We start from the raw sequence: 23,566 nt of genomic DNA, 5'->3' as shown, positions 1-23,566 counted from the left end.
GAAATAAAAAGGGGGGGGGCCTGGAGAGATAGCACAGCGGCATTTGCCTTGCAAGCAGCCAATCCAGGACCAACGGTGGTTGGTTCGAATCACGGTGTCCCATATGGTCCCCTGTGCCTGCCAGGAGCTATTTCTGAGCAGACAGCCAGGAGTAACCCCTGAGCATCACTGGGTGTGGCCCAAAAACCAAAAAAAATAAAAAAAAATAAAAAGGGGGAGATCACTACAGATATTGCAGAGATTCAAAGGGCAATCAGAGACTACTTTGAGAAACTCTATGCCACTAAACATGAGAACCTGGAAGAAATGAATAAATTCTTGGACAAGACAAATAAAAATCACATGATCATATCAATAGACACAGAGAAAGCATTTGATAAGGTCCAAAGCCCATTCCTGATAAAAACTCTCAGCAAAATGGGAACAGCTATTGAACTCAGGTCAGTCACATGCAAGGCAAATGCCTTACCTGCTCTTGTCCCACAGAGATTATTCTTGTCTCTCTGGTTAGGTATCATTCTTGGTGGTGCGTGGGAAACTTTATATGGTGCCAGAGATTGAACAACAGTACTTACTATATACTATGTCTTAAGTCCCTATATTATTATTATTATTATTTTTGTTAATATCAAGAGACTTGACTAGTAAAATGAAGGTAAAGTTTAACTCTTTTTTTCTCTTTTTTTGCAATGATTATTTTACCTCCCTCTTCCCTTCCCATTAGGAAGCATATGACAATTCTTGAAAATATTTTGGATTATCTTAACTCACATATGGGTACCATAAAACCATCCGTGTGTCAGGGTCATATTAAATATTTCATAATAAACAAGAACCTGGAACAGAGTTTTCCAGATCTAAATGTTGACAGTACAAAGGCTCAGAAATTCATTTTGCCAATTGGTTGAAACCACTTGATACCCATTGCTGAAACTAAAATTAGCATCTACCTCAGTGTCTGAGAATTATGATAGGGAGGATATTTCCCTAAATGAGATGCAGATTGTTTTTCTCCCCAATGGAAGGATGAAAGCTGGTAGGAGTCAATGTGTCTTCAATATCCTTTTGGTGACTGAAATTCACTCATGTTCTTCTCTTTATATACAAAGCTCCATTCATTCTTCAGCATCATATTTAATTATTCTATTTAGTGCCACAAGTAGGATTTCAGTTTGAAGCATAATTCTTGTCTCTAGTATGGATCTTGCAACCAGTGAATAAATAAAGTGTAATAATTCTAGCATAATATATACCTTACTGGGGAGAATGGGCTGGCACATACAAGGAAAAGACTCATCCCTTCTGTTTGACCCAGATGGTTTGGGGCCATAGAACTTGCATTCTGTTCTTGATATTTGGAGGCAGATGGCAAAATCTGCTAAATGGCTAAATCATTTATTCTTTGCTGAGCCACCAACCCACCATAATGTTCTTTTGCTTTAGTTGGGGAGAAAAGGCTGGAGTAATACATTAAGAACATTGACAGGACAAAGATATTTTCATTGTCCTGTGAACAGGTATGACCTATGAAAAGAACCTAGTGATTTTTACTTACCCTATTTATAATTATGGGCATAATTCATCAGGCTTGATTAGCTCCTAGAGAGGGAAAAGTTGTCAAAGGGCCAAGAGTTTCAGACTCTATTTTGGAATTTTCACCTATAAACTCCTATTTTCCATTCATATGCTCTTTTCATTCCAATCTCTCTGCCCTTGAATCATACACCTTCATTCTGATGCCTTGTTTTGTCCTTGGAAACATTCAGTGCTTCTGAACGTAGGTGTTAACTTCCCACACTCAACTAGAGGTGCTATTTCTTCTTACATCATATCCACTCTCTGTCAATGCAGCTTCTTCCAAATGCCAGTCACAAACTCCCTCTCATTGTTTTTATTATTTTTTGTTTACGTTTGTTTTCCTTTGGATTATTGGGCCATACCCAAAGACAATGGGGGCCCAGTCCTCTCTCTGTGCTTAGTAGTGACTCCTTGTGGTGCCTGCAAGACTACTGGATCTAACTGCATATAAGGGATTGGGTGCATTTTTATTGTTTTTACAGATTTCTCCCATATGATTATGTCCTGTTGGAATTTAATCTTCTGCTCTCACAAAGTATGTAGGGCAAGATAAGCCTAATTGGAACCCACAAATGACCAAATCTTGCCTGGTCATACCATGTCTTGCTTTAGCAGTCTGTCAAAAGAGCAGCCATGCACAGGAGATGGCTGTAAAAAAGGACCACATTCAACATTATCGAGATTGCTCTCAGCAGTGACAATAGTGGACAGAATATCCTTCAAGAAGAGGACGATAATCCATTACATGATATGTGTATAAATATGTTATAAAATAAATGAAATATATAATGTTTAATTCTCAAGGCTCAGAATTTGAATTAAACTTCATAGACAGTAATTAAAACTTTGAATAACAAATCAAAAAATTAGAAGCATGAGCAAATGAGATTTTGTTCTGTATGGCCATTGTTATTTTTCTGAGTTAGGTGCTACAGATGTTACTAATAATAGCAACTAATTATGCTAGAAATGGTCACATATAGAGCTGGAAGTTTGTATTAGATGTTTGGGATTTATCTAGGCTTTCCTATGAAATGCTTGAGCTCAACAACATTCATTGTTTTGACTACTAGTGGCTTGAATAATTCACATAAGACACACTGGCTTTGTAATTGAGGGTGAGAAAAAAAACACAATTTATTTCTTTTTTAATAATCACTGTATTTAAGTACTGTAGTAATAAATCGTTCACAATTTAGTTTTAGTCATAGAATGTACACTACCCATCACCAGTGCCCACTTTTCCTCCCATCCCACCCCCTCTGTCTCTGGGGCAGACATTTTACTTCTCTCTCTCTCTCTCTCTCTCTCTCTCTCTCTCTCTCTCTCTCTCTCTCTCTCTCTCTTCCTTTTTTACACTGTGGTTTGAACTATTGTTAAGGAAGGGATACCATGCATGTCACTTGATCCCCTTTCAGCACCCAATTTTTGTCCAGAGTGATCAGTTCCAACTATCATTATCATAGTGGACCCTTCTCTAATCTAAATGCAATCACTGCTCTTTGTGGCAAGTTTCCTATGATAAACTGGTCTTCTTGGCCCTCATTTCTATTCTCTCTGGATATTATTACCATATTTTGTTTTTGTTTTTGGGTCACACCCGGCAGCACTCAGGGGCCACTCCTGGCTCTATGCTCAGAAATCACCCTGGCAGGCACAGGGGACCACATGGGATGCCGGGATTCGAACCACCGTCCTTCTGCATATAAAGCAAACGCCCTGCCTCCATGCTATCTCTCCGGCTCTCATATTTTTCTTATATCTCACAAAGGAGTGAGATTATTCTATGTCTATCCTTCTCCCTTTGGCTCATTCAATTCAGCACAGTACTCTACATATTCATCTATGTATAAGCAAATTTCATGACTTAATTTTTCCCAATGGCTGTAGAGTATTTTATTGTGTATATCTATCATAGTTTCCCTTTTTTGTTTGTTTATTTTTGTATTTGGGCCACATCCGGCAGTTCTCAGGGGGTGTTTCTGCTCTCAAAAATCACTCCTGGCAGGCTCAGGGGACCATATGAGATACTGGGGATTGAACCTGGATTGGACCCAGGTCAGCCCCATGCTAGGCAAACACTCTACACATTGTGCTATCACTCTGGCTCATACTACAGTTTCTTTAGCCACTTGGGCATCTGCATTGTTATTGTAAATAGTGCTGTGATGAACATAGGATTGCAGAGGGCTTTTCTACGTGCTATTTTTGGGTTCCAAGGGCATATCCCTAAAAGTGGTATTGTTGGACTATATGGGAGCTCAATTTCTAGGTGGTATGTTTGTTTGTTTTTGGTTTTTGGGTCACATCTGGTGGTGCTCAGGAGTTACTCCTGGTTCTGCGCTCAGAAATCACCCCTGGCAGGTTCGAAGGAGCATATGGGATGCCAGGAATCGAACCACTGTCTGTCCTGGGTTGGCCACGTGCAAGGCAAATGCCCTACTGCTGTGCTCTCTCTCCAGTCCCTCAATTTCTAGTTTTTTTGACAACTTTACTTTTTCTCTCTCTAAAACTCAGAGTTTAATCTCTGTGGAAAATTTAGAAGGAAGATTAAACTTCCATAATTACCATCAAGTGTCTCACTGTCTGGCTTTTGCCCATGTTTTGGAGGTCACAGTAACTGGTAGTGTGGTATCTGATCCACTTAAGTGCTTATTTTCTCTGCTTGATGAGGCCACTATCAAGTATGGAATGACTCATGAAATGACCATGAGTCCTGGAGAGTATTCTTCATATATAGGATTCTGAGTCTTCAATAATTTAAAAATAAATGTTACTCAGAGGTATTGTAAAAACAGAAGTTCCCTGGGCTAGAACCCCCCTCCCCACTGTAAAATATTTTTTCACTTCATAAGTTTCCCATAGACAGAGGGGTTAGCCCAAGGATAAAACTGCAAAATGCACTGACCCTGTAAAGGGCAGGATCCTCCATGTTTATCTGAAATAGAGGGACTAGGTGGGTCCAAATGTTCCACCAGATAAGGACCCCTGACATAAAGTTAAGTCAGCAATAAATTGGGACATCAATCCTAAGTATGGTGGGATTTCTGTCCAAGTGGATGAAATAAATGCTTGCATTATTGTATTAACCAATGAAATGCTTGAGCTGTTGAAGCCTGTAAAGCTCTACATAAACTACTTAAAGATTTAACTGGGGGCTCTTGTCACCTCCACTGGTTGGATAGTACTTGGACCTCGGCTAGCCCAATAAACTCTCTTTTGCATCTTGCATTATCAGAGGTGGTCTCTGACTCTCAGTGCTGACCCAGGAGGTCAACTCGGGCCCTAACAGTATAATTATTGTCCAAATTAATAATGCAGTAGATAGGCTATTTGCCTTACACATGGTTAAATCACATCTAATCTCTGGCACCCAAATGATTACTTCAGTGTGCCAGGAGTAATCCCTGAGTGCAGAGCCAAGATTAAATCCTGAACACAGGGACCAGCGAGATAGCATGGAGGTAAGGCATTTGCCTTCCATGCAGAAGAATGGTGGTTCTAATCCTGGCATCCCATATGGTCCCCTGTGCCTGCCAGGGGCAACTTCTGAACGTAGAGCCAGGAGTAACCCTTGAGTGCTGCCAGGTGTGACCCCAAAACAAAACAAAACAAAACAAAATCCTGAACACAAACACACACACACAAAATTCTGAACATAACCAGGTCTGGCCAAAAAGCCCAAACAAACAAAAACAAAATCCAAAAACCATCACATTAAAATTAAAAACAAGGGCCCGGAGAGATAACACAGCGGTATTTGCCTTGCAAGCAGCCGATCCAGGACCAAAGGTGGTTGGTTCGAATCCCGGTGTCCCATATGGTTCCCCGTGCCTGCAGGAGCTATTTCTGAGCAGACAGCCAGGAGTAACCCCTGAGCACTGCTGGGTGTGGCCCCCCAAAAAATTAAAAACAAAAAATTAAAACAAAACCATAAAATAACCCCCCCAAAAAGCCCCTCAAAAAACCCACCCCAAACATATCCCAAAACACACCCCCTCCAATATCAAACAAAATCCTAAATGAAACACAATTATTTTGTTTAAAAAATGTACTTGAGACTCTGTGACATACAGTAGTGTTCATGATGGGATTGGAATTCTGGGAGCATTCCAGCAGCATACTGTCCAGCTGATTCCCTTCACCAAGAATAATGCAGTTTAAAAAGAAGTGAAAATAAAGAATACAGAAAATAAAAAATATAAATGAAATATATAAATAAAAAATAAAGACAATAAAGAAGTTGGCAAATTTGCAGGGTTGGCAAATATTGCAAATAGGAAACCAGTTTAGGAGAGTTTTGTTAATTAGATTCTTTGGTGCATGTGTCTGGACCGATAGAGGCCTAGCATTTTCTACAATGATTTATCTCTCTCGATGGAGACAAGGGACAGCTTTATAATTATTTGTCCTGAATTTATGCAGAGAACAAGGAATTGTTCTTGTATCTAATTCTTTTCCACTTATAACATCTCAAAATAATCCTATGTCAAAACAACAATTTTGGGGAGCCCACACCCAATTGTGTTCAGGGCTTACTCCTGGCTCTAAGCTCAGGGATCAATCCTGGCAGGATTGGGGGATTCTGCGGGATATGAGGGATGAAACCTAGGTTAGCCTTATGCAAGGCAAGTGTCTTAACCCTGTACTATCTCTCTGGCCCCTAGAGAGGTTGTTGGGAATGAAGATACACTTCAAACTAGTTGGTCTCCAGAACAAACTAAACAGACTTTTCCGGTTGGTTTGGTTGCAAAGCTCCTTCCTTTTTTTCTTCTGGATGTCATTCTGATTTGTTTCACATCATTCATTTTTATTTGGTATTCTATACAGTAACTATTCTAAAAAATCATATGAATTTATTTGGGATGGGAGTTTCGGTCATGTCCCACAGTGCTTAGTTCTCTTGGCTCTCAGAGGTTACAGCCTGTCATGCTTGTAGAAGCATTTGTGGTCCCAGATTTAAACTGAGGTCAACCGCTCTGCTTGCAAGGTATCTTGCCTGCCAGGCTATCTCCTGGATCTGTGTTTTAAATTGAAGAAGCATTGCATGATGGGATTAGAGAAGCTTCAGGTGTAGCCATGGAGTTTGGCATGTGCCTCGCCACTGCCTTATACTCCCATAGTGGATCCGTTTTCTTCCTGCACTATAGTGTCCTCTCTGTTACTCTCTTTCCACCCATATGCCCCACACATGAGTAAACCTCTGTGTGAGCCTGTATCCTGTTTTCCTGTGATTACTGACAAATTGAATCGAGGCCTCCTCACCATCCTGTCTACTCTTCAGGCTCCTCTCATCTGTCAGTCATGGCTTTTATGAGGCTCCCTCATAAAACTCTAAGAACAAAGACGGCCACTGAGTCATCTGGCAGTGCGACTGCCATAGAGACAGCAGGCTAGAATCAGCTTTTAGGGAAGTGCTCCAAGGAGCCACACCTTCCCACCTTTGAGTTTAACTCCTTTTCTTCAGTTCCTTAAAAAAATTATACAAGTTGGGGCTGGAGTGGTGGTGCAGCAGTAGGGCGTTTGCCTTGCAAGTGGCTGATTGAGGATGGACCATGGGTCAATCCCCTGGCATCCCATATGGTCCCCCATGCTAGGAGCGATTTCGGAGTGCATAGCCAGGAGTAACCCAGTGTCACAAGGTGTGGCCCAAAACCAAAAACAAACAAACTAATTATACAAGTTGGGGGGCAGTGGAGAAATAGTACAGCTCACCCAGTTTTCCATTTTCAGGACCATGCACAGATGAGCCATGCCAAGAGTGATCCCTACGCATAAGGCCAAAAGAAAGCCCTGAGTATAGTTGGGTGTAACCCATTGTTCAGCACCCAAAGTTATTATTTTAAGACTAGATATATAGTATGAGGTGAAGGCACTTCACTTGCATTAAACCGACCCCAGTTGAACTCTGACCATCCAGGAGTGATAGCTGAGCACAAAGCCAGGACTAAGGCCTTAGCCTTGTTGAGTACAGCCACAAAAGAAGCAAGAAACAACAAAAACACTACATAAAAAAAGCAATTTACAGTAATTTAAAAGATATTAGTAAAAAAGTTAAAAATCATTCATAATTCTACATTGAGAAGCAATTATTATGAAATTTTAATCTCTTTTTGTTTATTATTTCAACAAGTCTGGGCATTTATTTTGTCTTCACCATTGCCATTTTGTTTTCTTCTGTTTTCACTACCTATAAATATTTTTACATAGTAAAATATTTGCACTTTAAATAGCACCCTAATAATCTCACTGTATTATTGTACCGTGATTCACTGAAACTAGTTTTGATTTTAAGAGAATTTTAAGCTACTCTGCTTTGTGCATTTATAAATAATGCCATTATAATTAAGACTATATTTGTAAATAATGATGCTATTATAGAGATATCTGCCCAAATAAAAATATAAATTTTTATTGGCATTGTAACTTACAAGGGCAACTTCTTAGTGACAAAGTTAATTAGTACATTTTTATGACTTTTCTAGGTGAATTACAAACCTATATGCTCTATATGAGAATGTCTTTTGTAGCCAACTATTTATGCTTTGCTTACTTTTGGACTACACCCAGCTATGTTCCAGGATTATACCTGGTGCCCTGTCTACTGTTACTGTTTTTCTAGCCTGAACTTGTAGTCAACTCTTGCCAAATGTGATTCAGGAAATCAAATCTGGCTTGGCATAATGGGAATGCCTTAAGCTCTGGGCAATCTTCCTGGGCCCAGTAGATTTTTCTCAAATGGTTATCTCCTTTTTATCCATCCCATGTTATAATAGTATTTACATTTTTTATATTTTACATTTATTTAATAAATTAATCAATCATTTTTGTTAATCAAAATTTTGCTTTTAGGTGTTGGGAATGGAACCCAGCACCTCAGATATAAGACCTGTGTTGGGCTACTGAGTACCTTTTAAAAATATACAAATATAGACACTTGTCATAGTGATTTGGATTAGGATCAGACATTGGCAATTCATCCCTAAACTTTGGATCCCATCTATGAAACCAGCGTGGTTTTCTACACTAAGAATTGGACTTCTGGGGGCTGGAGAGATAGCATGGAGGTAAGGCGTTTGCCTTTCATGCAGGAGGTCATTGGTTCGAATCCCGGTTTGAATCCCGGAGCCCCATATGGTCCCCTGTGCCTGCCAGGAGCAATTTCTGAGCCTGGAGCCAGGAATAACCCCTGAGCACTGCCGGGTGTGACCCAAAAACCAAAAAAAAAAAAAAAAAAGAATTGGACTTCTACCAGGAAGACCCGAATGCTGCCCTGACATCGACTTGCTCCAGAGTGAGTCCATATGACACTTTGACAACTTGGTAACAGAAGTAACCTACTTTCAAGGCAGGGTTCTCTGCATTGCCACCTAATGGTGAGATGAAACCAGAAGATGCTCCTTCTCACCCTGACTTTGACATAACTACAGAAATATGACTATGACAACCATGAATGTGAGGGACTTTTACTGGGACCACAGAGAAACACTTTGGGGTTGACGACTTGGTATGCCTGGAGCCTGTCGTTGGTCTTATGCCAGGATGCTTCATGATTAAATTCTCCCTGTTTTTAAGCCAGAAGTTTTTTTTATTTTGCCCATATTTTGCTGCTCCTATGCAAAAACAAACAAATAAAAACACCAGCCAAACACCTTTTCTTTATTGTATTTTTTTGTTTTTTGGGCCAAACCTGGTGACACTCAGAAGTTACAACACTCAGAAATCACTCCTGGCAGGCTTGGGGGACCATATGGGATGCCGGATATCGAACCATCATCCATCCTGGGTCAGCCACATGCAAGGCAAATGACCTACCACTATTCTATTGCTCTGGACTCTATTTTTTTTTTTTAAAGTTTCTTTTATTTCTTTCTTTTTGGTTTTTGGGCTACACCCGGCGGTGCTCAGGGGTTACTCTTGGCTCAATGCTCAGAAATCACATTGAGCATTGGCAGGCACGTGGGACTATATGGGATGCTGGGATTCGAGCCAACATCAGCTGCTTCAAGGCAAATGTCTTACTGCTGTGCTATCTCTCTGGCCCTTTTTTAAAATTTCTTATCATTTAAATTGGGGCTACTATGGCCACCTGGCCTGGGGCACCCAGTGTGGCAGAGATTCACAGGGAGACACCTGGGCTCCCTGAGCATTGCTTCGGGGGTTCAAAAAGCAGGACACGCTGAACTACATTAAAGGCCTTACCCGGCCTTATTTCCAAGACACAGCGGCTGCAGTCAGCACTGTGTATTCCTGGCCCCAGAGGTCTCACGGTGAGAGAGAAGAGAGAGAGAGAGAGAGAGAGAGAGAGAGAGAGACAGAGAGAGAGAGAGACAGAGAGAGACAGACAGAGAGAGAGACAGAGAGAGAGACAGAGAGAGAGAGAGAAAAGAAGAAGAAGAAGAAGAAGAGAAGAAGAAGAGGAGAAGAAGAAGAGAAGAAGAAGAAGAAGAGGAGAAGAAGAAGAAGAAGAAGAAGAAGAAGAAGAAGAAGAAGAAGAAGAAGAAGAAGAAGAAGAAGAAGAAGAAGAAGAAGAAGAAGAAGAAGAAGAAGAAGAAGAAGAAGAAGAAGAAGAGAAGAGAAGAGAAGAGAGGAGAGGAGAGAAGAGAGGGGGGAAAGAGAGAAGAGAAGAGAGGAGAGGAGAGGAGGGAGAGAGAGAGAAGAGAGAGAGATTCAGTAAGTAGCAACACGCTACACACTTCACAAATACATGTACCATGGGCACACACGTATACACATATGAACACACACCCACTCAGATGCACAAATCCACACACATTTGTATAATTCAGGGTCCCTCAGAACGAGTCGAAGGAACTGCTGACGAATCAGAAGTGAGCAGATGTCCCGGTGTTAAGGCTAATTTCATGAAACAACAAGCCAGGACCGGAAGAGACATTTGCAGATTCAGACTCCTCAATGGACGCCTGGAGACCGCTTAGGCCTTACTCGGACAGTAACTAAACAGGTGCAAAGTGTGAACAGATGCTTTCTTGCAAAGCGCCCAGGCGGCTCTGGGTTCACAACAATGAAGTACTTGCTCTGCTCTGGCATTCTCAGTCCTGGGAGAGCAGACAGGACCGTCCCAGCGCTGCCCAGTGCGTCCCAGTTCGAGTCTCTCCTGCCATGTGTATGAACTGGACTGACCTGCTGTCTCAGCGAAGGGCCAGAGTTGTTGAAACCTAGCATCATTTATTTTAGGGCTCAGCCGCTCCTCAGGTTCCTCAGAGAGACAAGAAGCCCCTTGTGGGCAGCAGTGGCCGTGGGGGCTGCCTGGGTCTCCCTAGCGCGCACAGGAGGTGAAAACCTCTGAAGACCAGGCAGGTGCAAGGCACGGAGGACAGGAGCTTGGGGACTCAGTTAGGATGTACTTAGGCACTGTGTATGGTGAAGGACGGCCCTGCGGCCCTGAGTGGACTTGGGGAAGAGGCTGAGAGGATTCTGGGGTCTCTGTGCCCACTAAGACCATCTACTCCTCCCTCCTTGCAGAGGTTCGCGGAAGGGTTGGGTGCATGGAGATGGGTTCCCCCAAGCCCCAGTCCCTGACCTCCCCTGCTGGGTCCCTCATCACCGCCCAGGGCTGCTTGTCCGCGTTAGTAAAAGTGAGGCGTGTTGCTGTTGCTCCATGGTCAAGTGCCCAAGCTTCTGCCCACATCCAAGCGGTGAGAGACTCACAGATACCCGGCACCCAGATTTCTGCCTGAGTCCCTGGTCGTGGCTGTCACCCACCCAGTCATGCTGTCTGTCTCCAGAGGTGTGATTGCTTCCCGAAAGCCTGCTTGGGGCAGGGCAGGAGGACCAAGTGGGTGGTGGCTAGGGTTCTTTGTCCCTGTGCCCTGCAGCTGAGCTCCGACTGCCTGCGAAGGCCAGTTGTTGCTGCGGCCTTCTGTGGTCCCGGAGGTGGGCTCTGTGTGTGTGTGTGTGGGGGGGGGGGGACCTGCCTCTCTCTGGCCACATCCTCCTGCCCCATCACGTCTCTCCAGGTGTGTCCCCACCAGTGCAAAGTCCCCCTGGGTGGGGAGTGGGACCCTCAGGCGTGTTCTGCCATCTGTCTGCCCCAGGCCTGTCCTAAGAAGCAATCTGGATCCTGCATCTTGGCCTTCAGCGTCTGGCTGACCTGTGTCCCCTCCGGCTGCACCTCTCACCCTGTGCTCTGGCCCTGCCTGTGGGCAGCCTCCTTTATGTCCTTCCAGCTGCTCCCCTCTTGCCCCACACCTTCTTTTCTTCCGTGTCTGTGCAAGCAGACAGGGAAGCCAGGGAGGCGGGATCCATTTCACTCTTTGCGCAAATAAATCCTATATAGTGTCTGAAAAAAAAATAAATTGGGGCTCCTGTCTTTTTTTTCATAGAACCTTGGCACATGGATCACTCCCCCTCCCACACACACACATACATATTCCCGCATTTCTCAATAAAACTAAGAAGGCTGGGGTCCAGAAACCAAGTGGTCTTGGATGCATTGGCAAGTATAGAAATAAGAACAGAACTACATATCCAAGTCAAAGTCAATGATAATAGAAGCAAGAGACCTAAACTTTAACAATCTAAACTTAAAGAGGCCTGTTAAATAGCAGGCAAGGGGACGAAGTGTGGTGGTATAGGATGCACTCGGGTCCTTCGGTGGAGGGAATTTGTCATTGATGGTGGGAAGGGCCCTGGCTCATTGGATATCTGAAATTCAACTATGAAAGTTTCTATAGATCACAATGGTTTCAATAAAATATTAAAAAAATAAAAATATACAGATAGAATCTTGTGTCACATGTGAATGTGCTTATGTCCTTATGTGACTTCAATTTTGGAAAAAAGGCTTAATTTGAGGTTCTGAAAGGAGTCTACAGTATCTAATTGGAAAAAAGAAAAAGAAAAAAGTACCTGCCATAGTGACAGGCTGGGAGGCTGGAGGGAAATTAGGGACACTGGTGGACGGACTGACGCTCAAACATTGTATCTCTGAAACTCAAACTCAATCATGAGCAACTTTGCAATTCATAGTGATTCAGTAAGTAGCTTTAAGAAAACTTAATTTGATTCAAGTGATAATACTGTAATGACCATTTGCTTGTACTTTTGCTTTATTTCAATGGGAATGTATTGTGTTTCTGATCAGTCTCTTGGTGCCATTTTGTTTTTTTTGTTGTTGTTTTTGGGCCACACCAGGTGACACTCAGGGGTTACTCCTGGTTATGTGCTCAGAAATAGCTCCTGGGGTGCCGGACAGATAGCATTGAGGTAGGGCATTTACCTTGCATGCAGAAAGATGGTGGTTCAAATCCCGGCATCCCATATGGTCCCCCAAGCCTGCCAGGAGCAATTTCTGAGCGTAGAGCCAGGAGTAATTCTTGAATGCTGCCGGTGTGACCCAAAAACCAAACCCCCCCCCCAAAAAAAGAAATCGCTCCTGGCTTGGGGGACCATATGGGACACCAGGGGATTGAGCCAAGGTCCATCCTAGGTCAACTGTGTGCAAAGCAAACACCCTACTGCTACGCCACCACTCTGTCCCTCAATTGGTGCCATTTTTACAGCTTGTGTTCACTTCCTGTTTTTGTCATTTTTAATTAAGATGTGTGCATGTCTTCAAACATAATGCTATTGCATGTATCATGTGTAAACATGTATAGACACTTATGTGGTATATATTTTTCTGTGCACTAAGAAACCACACAATTTATATACTTTGCATGCTGACTGATACTCCTTTCTAGTGGCTACCTAGCCTATATATCCAAGGAGTGCAAGTGATTAGTCTGCATTCAATAAATAACTTCACTTTGTTTTGGACCTATCATGCGTGACTTTTGGATCTACCACTTGTAAATTCTAACTAACCTCTTTTAGAATTTATAGACAGTCTTATGTCCTTAACTTTTGTGCTTATTTTCAACTTGTGAAATAGTTTCCACAGCTATATTTAGTTGCCTTTCCCTTTGGCTATCTTTTCAATGTTCACACTCCTGACTTTTAGTCAGTTTTAAGTCAGTTTTCCTGAAAACATCTTTCATCAGATACTGGTTTTTGTTTTTGTTTTTTTTTTTGGGTCACACCCAGCGGCACTCAGGTGTTACTCCTGGCTCTCTGCTCAGAAATCACTTCTGGCAGGCACAGGGAACCATATGGTATACTGGAATTCGAACCAACATCGGTCCTAGGTCCGCTGCTTGTAAGGCAAGCACCCTACCGCTGTGCTATCCTTCCCACCCATCATCGAATACTGTTTGTAAAAAATAGAAATAGAAGAAATATTTGCTGAAATTTGTAGAACTGGATTTCAAAATGAAAGTGTATTCCCTACAGCGTGGATGGAAATGGAAGATATCATGTTAGATGAAGTAATCCCGAAAAATAAGGATAAATACAGGAAGATATCATTAATGTGGTATTAAGAATAACTGCATGAGGAAATGTAGTAGTTTAAAGGGGGAATGTCTAGATTACCCTTGACCCTAGGAATATACTGAAGAGAAGGAAAGAAATAGAGTGGATGAGGAGAAACACAGATGTAAAATAACCGGGGACAGGAGTCAAAAGAATTCATATGCATTGGTGCTGTAAAGGAAGGATGAACTAAGTGTCTAAACCACCGAGTCAATGCATGGAAATCATGAGATCCAAACTTTTAACAACCAACCCTTAAAAGGTGCCTAGAAATGATAGTGTACATAGAAGACCATAAAGAATGATCAAAAAGCTCCTAGAAAAGTAAACCATATAGCAAAGTAGCCAGCTATAAAATCAATTTTTTTATGCTTTTGCTTTTTTTATTTTGGGGGGCCACACCCTAAAGCACTCGGGGTTACTTTTGGCTCTGCCTTCAGTAATTACTTCTGACAGGCTTGTGGGATCATATGGGATGTTGAGGATCGAACTTTGGTTGGCCGTGTGCAAGGGAAGGTCCTACCCACTGTGCTATTGTTACAGTCCTATAAAGTCAATTTTTATATACAATAATGAATCAGAAAAGAAAAAAAATCAAGGAGTCTATTCCATTCAAAATGGTATGAAAAAAAGCAAAAATTATGTCTTTAGAGATCAACTTAACAAAAGATGAGGAAAATCTAGACCATGATAATTTTAAATCACTTAAGAGAGGACCTTATAGGAAATGGAAATACATTCCATATTCATGAATTGGAAGAATTAATATTGTTAAAATTACTATCTTATCTAAATTATTATATAGATTCAGTGAAATTTCCACCCAAATTCAAATGAGATTCTTCAAGGACCTAAAAAAGTCAACAATAAAGTTTGCATAGAAGCAGAAGATATCACAAGTAGCCGAACCCATATTGAAAAATAAGAAATGTGAGGGTATCTACCTAATTTGGAACTGTATTATAAGATTGCAGTGATCAAAATTGTATGGTACTGAGATAAAAATAGGTTCTCTGATCAGTGAGAATTCTGAATTTTATGCCCCCACACAAAACCCCATAGATATGGATGGTTATTTTTTTTTTTTTGGTTTTTGGGTCACACTTCTGGCTCCATACTCAGAAATCGCTCCTGGCAGGCTCTGGGATGCCAGGATTTGAACCACCGTCCTGCATCTAAGGCAAACGCCCTACTGCTGTGCTATCTCTCTGGTCCTGGATGGTTAATTTTTGATAAAGGAGATGAGAACATGAAATGAAATAAAGGGAGCCTTTTCAGCAAATGGGAAAACTGAATAGCTATGTTTTAAAAAAAATAAAGCTTTATTCATATTTTACATCATACACAAAAGTCTTTAAAATGGATCAAAGACCTACAAAGCACATTGAGGAAAATGTAGGCAGAACATGACCAATATTTGAACCTTAAGGACATTTTCAGTAATTTCATACCACTGACAAAAACAACAAAATAAAAAATAATAAATGGGATCACATCAAACTAAAGAGTTTCTCCATGGCAAAAAACTAAATATGGTCTAAGACTAAAAGAGAGCTAACTGAATGGGAAAAAATATTTGCATTCAACACATCAGATAAAGGCTTGATATCCAGGATATTTAAAGTACTCACAAAAATCAACCAAAACAATGAAAAACTCTATAAAAATGAGGAGAGGAAATAGACAATTCTCAGAGGAAAACAAGTAGATCACCAGTTGACACATTAGGTAAATCTAAATCAAGATGACAATGAGATATCTAATTTATACCAGTGAGAATCACACATATCAAAAATAGAATAATCTGGGCTGTTGGGGATGTGATAAAAGAAAACAAACCTAAAACAAAACAACAAACTCTCCACCACTGCTGGTGGGAATGTTGTATAGTTTCCTTGTGGAAAATAGTATGAAGGTCCTTAGTAAACTTAGAATTCAGCTGCCTTAGGACTCAGCAATTCCACTTTTGAGTATCAACAGCCAAGACTTAAAAACATTAATTCAAAATAAAGCATGCACATCATTATTCATTGTTACACTTAGTATGATATGGAAGATATGGAATTAATCCATATAACATAGGTATCCAGCAACAGATGAATGGATTATGAAGATGTGGTACAGATACACAATAGAATTTAATGACATCATTAAATATTCTGGAATTTGGTTGTAACTGGAAGGTACCATGTTGAATAAAGTAAGCCAGAAGAATAAAGACAAGCACAGGATGATCTTACCTATCTTTTGTATATAGAATAACTGAATGGGGGTAATGTAGTAAAGGTGGGATGCTTCTGTAATCCTTGATCCTAAAATTTAGGGAGTAAAAGAACAGAGAAGGGAAACATGTAAGTGGAAAGGAAGAAAATAAAAAAAAAAGAAGTAATGGGAATAGAGGCTGGGAATTATATTGGTGATATGGGTGAATGGTGTAAGTATAAATCCAAAGCACACATTCAACAACACTGAAAACCTAATATCTAAGCTGCAACCACCAAACTTTGCAATGCGCCTATCAAGGTGGCTGATGGGGTATAGCTGGCGGGGGCAATAATGAAGTATGGGAACACTGGTGATGAGAGTTAACAGTGATGGTGAGCTTGGTATCAAAATGTTATATACATAATAATCAACAATCAATAATGTAAATTAGTGGTCTTTAAATTAAACTATTTTTTTAAAGGTACCTATCAAGATACAAACTGGGGAAAAAAAAACAGGAGACAGATTGGCTGCTGGATCCTCTTTGACTCAGAAGAGCCATTTTTACTTCATGTCAGTTTGACCCAAGAAGAACATTTATTCTAGTCAATGAGCCAACCCACAAACATAAAAAAAAAACACCATAGAGGAGTCCAAGTGATAGTACAGAGGGTAGGGCATTTGCCTTGCATGTGGCTGACCAGTCCCTTGAATCCACCAGGAGTGACTCCTGGGATCAGAGCCAGGAGTAACCTGTGAGCATCACCAGGTGTGGCCCAAAACTCAAAGAGAACAATAACAAAACAAAAACAAACCCCATGGAATACTATGCAACTGTTGGGAAAAATAAAGTCAAGCAATTTGCTTATACATAGATGGATATGGAGAGCATTATGTTGAGAGGAATGAGTCAGAGGGGGAGACATAGACATAGTATGATTGCACTCATTTGTGGTATATAAAAACATGGCCTGGTAATATTATGCAAAGACACTAGAGATGAGGTCCAGGAAGAATAGTACATGGTAGGACACTTGTCACAAATAGCCAGGGAATGCATAGGGCATAATTAGGGCATAAAAGGGACCACTTATAGTATTATACAGTGACAGTGGGAAATTATCACTCTGGATAAATATGGGTGCTGAAAGAAGATAAAGTGATATGCATGATATCCCTTCAGTAACAATATTGAATACCTAAGTGTTTAAAAGGAAAAAAAGGAAGAGAGAGATTGAGATTGAGAGAGAGACAGAGAGAGAATGAGAGAGAAAGGGAAAAAGCAAGCAGGGGAGAGGGCAGGGGAGCAGGATGGAAACTGGGGACTCTGGTGGGGGGAAATGTGTCCCGTGAAGGGTGTTGTACATTTTTTTTTTTTTTTTGGTTTTTGGGCCACACCCAGCGGTGCTCAGGGGTTACTCCTGGCTGTCTGCTCAGAAATAGCTCCTGGCAGGCACGGGGGACCATATGGGACACCGGGATTCGAACCAACCACCTTTGGTCCTGGATCAGCTGCTTGCAAGGCAAATGCCGCTGTGCTATCTCTCCGGGCCCCGGTGTTGTACATTTTATGACTGAAACTGAGTCATGGACAACTTTGTAACTGTGAAATAAACCCACAAGTGTTTATAAACAATCTTGTAAACCACAATGTTAAATAAAATGATTTTTGAAACTGGTGGAAGGAAGTTGCTACTGGTGATGGGACTGAAGCTGGAATGGTTTGCGTCTAACACTCAGCTGTGAGTACTGTAAATCATAGTGCTTTTTAAAAATAAGATTCCTAAAAAAAAAAAAAAAAGAGTTGTATGTACAGTGAGCATTTCCAGGTGCTCTTTCTCCCTTTTTCTCTCTTTTGCAGTTTACAGTACCAAGGAACACAATTAGGGCCTCTCATAGGCAGGGAATGTGGTCTTCCATCAGTGCTTTTCCTGACCACTAGAGAACTCAGATTGTGAACATATAATACAAAATTAGAAATAAGGGAGTAGTTGTTTTGTTTCTTCATCTTTATGCCAAATTGTGGTGTCGCATAAGCGATTTTTAAGTCTTCACAGCACAGCCATGATAACAACTGCCTTTTCATTGCTTAGCATACTCAAGGGAAAAGAGAAAAGATTGAGGGACAAGGGACAAAGAAAGGAACAAGATTGAGAATTTACACTGGCTTTGAAATTCCAGTGCAACAATGTGCTTGCTTTAAACCCTCAAAATTGTGATATGACTTTTGTCCTCTTCCTTGTCTGCAAAAGGGGAACATATGCAAACACTAAGAACATATGCAGACACTAAGGAGGACCAACCTCATCAGCTGGGGGTGGCAGCTGTCCTGCCTTTTAATTTTTCTAAATTGATCATCTGCATCCCTATATGCCAGTAAGGACCCCCTGTTTATTTAGTTGCTTAAGATGATGCTTATGGTTACCATATAGGGCCAGGCATGGAACTCTGCCTCTTGTGTTCAAGACCCTGTGCTCTTTGAACACAATTCTTTGAACCATCTTCCCAGCCCCTTAGTGTCCCCTATTTAAAGTCTCCTTCACCAATTGATTCAGAATTCTGGGGCCTTGTTCTTTGAAAGGAGAGCCTGTCTCAAGCTCAACTATTGAAGAGATACTTGGAAAAACTTGACAAGTTTATGGTTGCGTTGCAGTTTGGTCATCATTTTGGTGGGTACATCTTGGATTAATTGTTCCTCCCAGTGAGCCACATCATCTACCACGAGGCTTCTTTCTAGCCCAGATCCTCAAGAATCATAGAATAAAACCCTCTTGCATCTCGTTTGTCAAAATTAGCCTAATGTTTAAATTATGATCAGTGATTCTTCCAGGAGTAAAGATGACTAAGGAACCAGAGAGCTGATAGATGAAAGCCCACCCGGCTCTGGAAGACACAACCACTTGCAAGGGAGCACTCCATATGTTTCTGTCATCACTGGATGCTGGGAAGGTGGGAGAACCTGTCTCTCCTCAGTCCTCTTTACCTCAACCACCTGTTTCAGTCAAGCTGGAAATGTTCATTTTCCAGAAATCTAATCCACTCTAAGGGCCTATTTCCTGACTCAGCTTTGCTAAACGACACTCCAGGTGGCTCTGGGTTGTCCTCTGACAATCCTATTTATTTGTTCTCAGACACAGAACTGGAATAGAAAGAAGCAGGCCCTCACACCGACCTCAGTGACCTCTGCTATGGGCCTCAGAGGTACTGGTAGGACATATTCACTTCCTGAGGCACTTCACACTTTCCTCAAATGGACAGTGCTCTTTATCTGCATTCAATCTGTCACTTTATATGCAGAACATAGCCAGAGTGTGTTTTTCTTGGAAAAAAAAAAAGCATTGCCCAAGGAAACATTGCCTATAACTGGGGCCTTCTGCAAGAAGGGAAGAGGTGTTATGAAATATTCCTTGTTCCCAGTCTTCACCCCACACAGAACCTCTTGCTTTCTGTAAGAATGAGGTATGGCATCTGATTTTTTCTGGAGGTTTCTTTTTGTAGAACCATCTTTTCCTTGTCTGGTTTCAACCATGGGTTCAGGTTGGAATATGGGCCGGTGGGATAAATCCAGTTTATTTTTAAGCTCCAGCATGATATTTTACTACAGTTCCAGTAGCTTCCCAGGGTATGGTCTTGTCTCTCTGAGGGAGACAAGGCTTCCCAAGAAAATGATAGCTTTGGTGTATTTCTTAGGGAGCAGAAACAAGCTCCACGAGGCCCAATTATGTGTTGGATGCCATGTGATTTTTGGTCGGAATTTAATGATTAGTTTAAAACTAATTTAATAGAAACAAAAAGAAGAAAATCAAGCTCAGTTTTAAGCTCCTTCCAAATTGCCTGAGTGTCTCCCAACATTTCTTTAACCGGCCTTTGCTTGAACATTTTCATCAGAAAGGTTTCACTTTTACTCTGGGTGTGGCCTTGGCTTTGCTGCCTTTTAACAAATATTTTCCTTCCGGAATTGGCTTTTCTTTTTGAAAAACATTGCAGACTGGCTCTTTAAAATCCCCAATGATTTTTTGCGAAAGTTCTGTCTTGGCATTCGACCTGCTTTCCTGGAACACAATGCGATGTTGACGCCAGAGGCCAGTCATCTGCTTGACAATCAGTTTGTTTGTCTCATTTCCCTTGCAAGTCCTGAGGTGAGTAAGAGCAGAAGTGGCAAGCCTTCTTGGCCACCGTTTATTATGGGTTTTATGTCTGTGATCATGGCCTCGGTAATGTCACTTGTGAATATATTGATCAGATCACCATGTGTCACTGGGCTCTTGGAATGATTCTCAGCTCCTGACTGGTCGCCTTCTTACAAAAACATGGCAGGGCAAACCTGCCTGCCGCCACAGCAATGTTCATTTGTAAAGCTGCCTTGGGGAGATGAGGACATGCGAGGGAACTGTTCCAGCAGCGCAGACTGCCCTGCCAACCGCTCCGAGGGGCAGCTGCCAATGGGGCCGGCGTTGTCTGAGAGCCTGGAACTCGTCTTCACTTCGGTGTCAGCCGTGATGATGGCTCTTCTGATGTTCTCTTTGGGCTGCTCCGTGGAAACCCGCAAGCTCTGGGCACACATCAGGAGGCCCTGGGGGATTGCCGTGGGGCTGCTCTGCCAGTTTGGACTCATGCCCCTCACAGCCTATCTCCTGGCACTGAGCTTCTCTCTGAAGCCAGTCCAAGCCATAGCTGTTCTCATCATGGGGTGCTGTCCCGGAGGAACCATCTCCAACATTTTCACCTTCTGGGTGGATGGTGATATGGATCTCAGGTAAGTGACAGGGAAACTTGATCAATCCCCCACAAAACTTTGCTGGGGTGAAGGAGGGGGGGGGACAAAGGACATTTTGTTTTTTAAATACTGTCAACCTTTGGGAGACAGGTTGAGGGAAAGAAACACTTTGCAGATTTCTCAGCCTTAGGAAGGATCTTCCTCGTTGAATTCAAGGTGGACTTTGCTGCCATTCTCTTCTGCTTTCCTGTCAACTCTTCTTGGGGTATTAGGGTGCAGGCTTACATTGAAGCAGTAGACATGGGGAAGCACAGTACAACTGTCCCGAGGTCTGAGGGATTCTCACATGTGCTGTTAGTTTCAACAAAGCATCAGCTAGTTTGCATTCTGAAGGTGTAGATTGAGCATTATAGGGTGGTTAGGAGATTGTTTGGTGGGTGCTGCTGCTGATGCAGCCATCACCAGAACAAATCCTAAGAGCTTTACTTAGCAAGCATTGCCTGAGCACCGGCTTTGTGAAAGGAATACTTGGGAGATTGGTAAAAGAGCTTGAAGGTGATCTGATCCAGCTACAAGAGCTGGCCTATTCATTGGCCTTGGGGAATAATACAAAATTTTTATAACTATAAGAGATGTTCTTTCTTGCCAAGCAAGCATCACTAGACACTTATTCTCCCCCCCCCCCTTTTTTTTTTTAAATGAAGCACTTTGGGGCTGAAACAATAGCACAGCAGTAGGGCATTTGTCTTGCACGCGACCCAAACAGGATGGACCCCAGTTTGATTCCGGGCATCGCATATGGTCCCCTGAGCCTGCCAGGAGTGATTTCTGAGCACAGAGCCAGGAGTAATCCCTGAGCACTGCCAGATGTGACCCCAAAACGAAACAAAACAAAACAAATAAATCAAGCACTTTATTTCCCAGTATGGTGCAGATCCATGTCCCTATGAGACATTAGGTTTTATCATTTATGGTTAAATGTGTTTGAATTAATAGCATTTTAAATAGTATATACTTTAATTGGGTGGGTACATACTGAGGAAAAAATAGAGGAGATACAATTGGTAAAGAAGAGTTGAAAACTGATCTTTCTAAATTTTTTTATTTCCACTCCTGAATAGGGAGGACGACTGGATCTTTTTTTTTTTTTTTTTTTTTTTTTTTGGAGTGGGGCGAGATGTGGACCATATCCGGCAGTGCTCAGGGGTTACTCCTGACTCTGTGCTCAGAAATTGCTCCTGGCAGACTTGGGATGTCAGGGATTGAACCTGGATCAGTCCTGGGTGGGCTGCTTGCAAGGCAAATGTGCTACCTACTGTGATATTTCTCTTTTTTATTATTAATATCTTTTTTATTATTAATATCTTTATTTAAACACTTTGATTATAAATACGATTGCAGTTGGGGTTCAGCCTCTTATTAACCCTTGCTCAAGTTGTGTGTGTCATTTAATTGAAACTTACTCTCCAGCGAATGAAGGGATCAAAGGTGATCTTCTGGGGGCTGACAGCAATGGGAGTCAGAGATGCTTTGGGTGTTCAAACTCCTCTGTATGCTCAATACTCAGCAGATGCAACTTATCTTACCTTTGAATATGAATGGGCTCGTACCACGAAGAACACCAATTATTAACTTTAATATGGCAATGATTTTAAGTGATCCACTTACCAGATTCGAAAAAGTCACACTGCATTCTAATTAAAATAAAACCCTAATATTTCTCACTAATTAAAAGTCAGTGCGGTATGTCATTAAAAGTGACTTAGAAGTGATAAGTATTTCTTTTTGTTTGTTTTGTTTCTGAGCCACACTGGTGTACTCAGGACTTTCCTCCAGGTCTGTTCTAGGGAGTTGCTCCTGGTAATGTTCAGGGAATCACGCAGTGCTGGGTTCAAATCTGGGCCTCCCTTGTGCAAAGCATGCACTCAGTCTGTTGAGCTCTTTCTCTGACCTTGTGAATATTCCTTAAAGAAATTATATGATCAGTGATAAACTCCAGAACTGAATTGTTTTTTGGGGGAAAAAGGAAAGTAGCTTTTATTTCTGCTTTTAATTATTGTTGTGTGGCCCACATCCTGTGGTACTCAGGGCCATGTTGTGCCAGGAGCAAACTTAGGGCTCCCACACATATTTAACTCTTAAAGCTCTCTTCTATGTAGTCTATTTCCTCTCCCCACATCTTGGCACTCATAGTGACCTTGCAAATGACCTCTTATTATACTGATTTGATAGCTGAGCAAATTTTGACTTCAAGGGGTTAAAACAGCTGTCAAATGCTGCAAATGAATATAGCAACGTTCAGCTTTAAATTCACATTTGTTTCACATCAATCTGAAATTTAGTAATCTCCAATTTATTACCCTAAATATGAGTATAACTCTTTAAATAGTGTTTTTATTTATTTATTTATTTATTTATTTATTTATTTATTTATTTATTTATTTATTTATTTATTTATTTATTGTGGTTTTTGGGTCACACCCGGCAGTGCTCAGGGGTTATTTCTGGCTCCAGGCTCAGAAATTGCTCCTGGCAGGCACAGGGGGCCATATGGGGCACCGGGATTCGAACCGATGACCTCCTGCATGAAAGGCAAATGCCTTACCTTCATGCTATCTCTCCAGCCCCTAAATAGTGTTTTTAAATACTTCTGGCTAAGAGGAAACTTATCTTCATTTCTGAGTAGCTAAT

The 23,566-nt window shown here is 41.6% G+C and overlaps 1 protein-coding gene across 1 annotated transcript in view; it reads left to right on the top strand.

The window, feature by feature from the left end:
* Nucleotides 1-20,537: 20,537 nt before the first annotated feature.
* Nucleotides 20,538-23,566, top strand: part of SLC10A6 (solute carrier family 10 member 6) — a 29,735-nt gene continuing 26,706 nt past the window's right edge. The window contains exon 1 of the mRNA XM_049789773.1: nt 20,538-20,914. Coding sequence (XP_049645730.1) covers nt 20,538-20,914 — 377 coding nt within the window. The remainder of the gene's footprint in view (nt 20,915-23,566) is intronic.

The sequence above is a fragment of the Suncus etruscus genome, chromosome 16, assembly GCF_024139225.1.
Source record: "Suncus etruscus isolate mSunEtr1 chromosome 16, mSunEtr1.pri.cur, whole genome shotgun sequence".
NCBI lineage: Eukaryota > Metazoa > Chordata > Mammalia > Eulipotyphla > Soricidae > Suncus > Suncus etruscus.
Note: the sequence above shows the minus strand (reverse complement) of the source record. Positions and strands in the feature narration are given on the sequence as shown.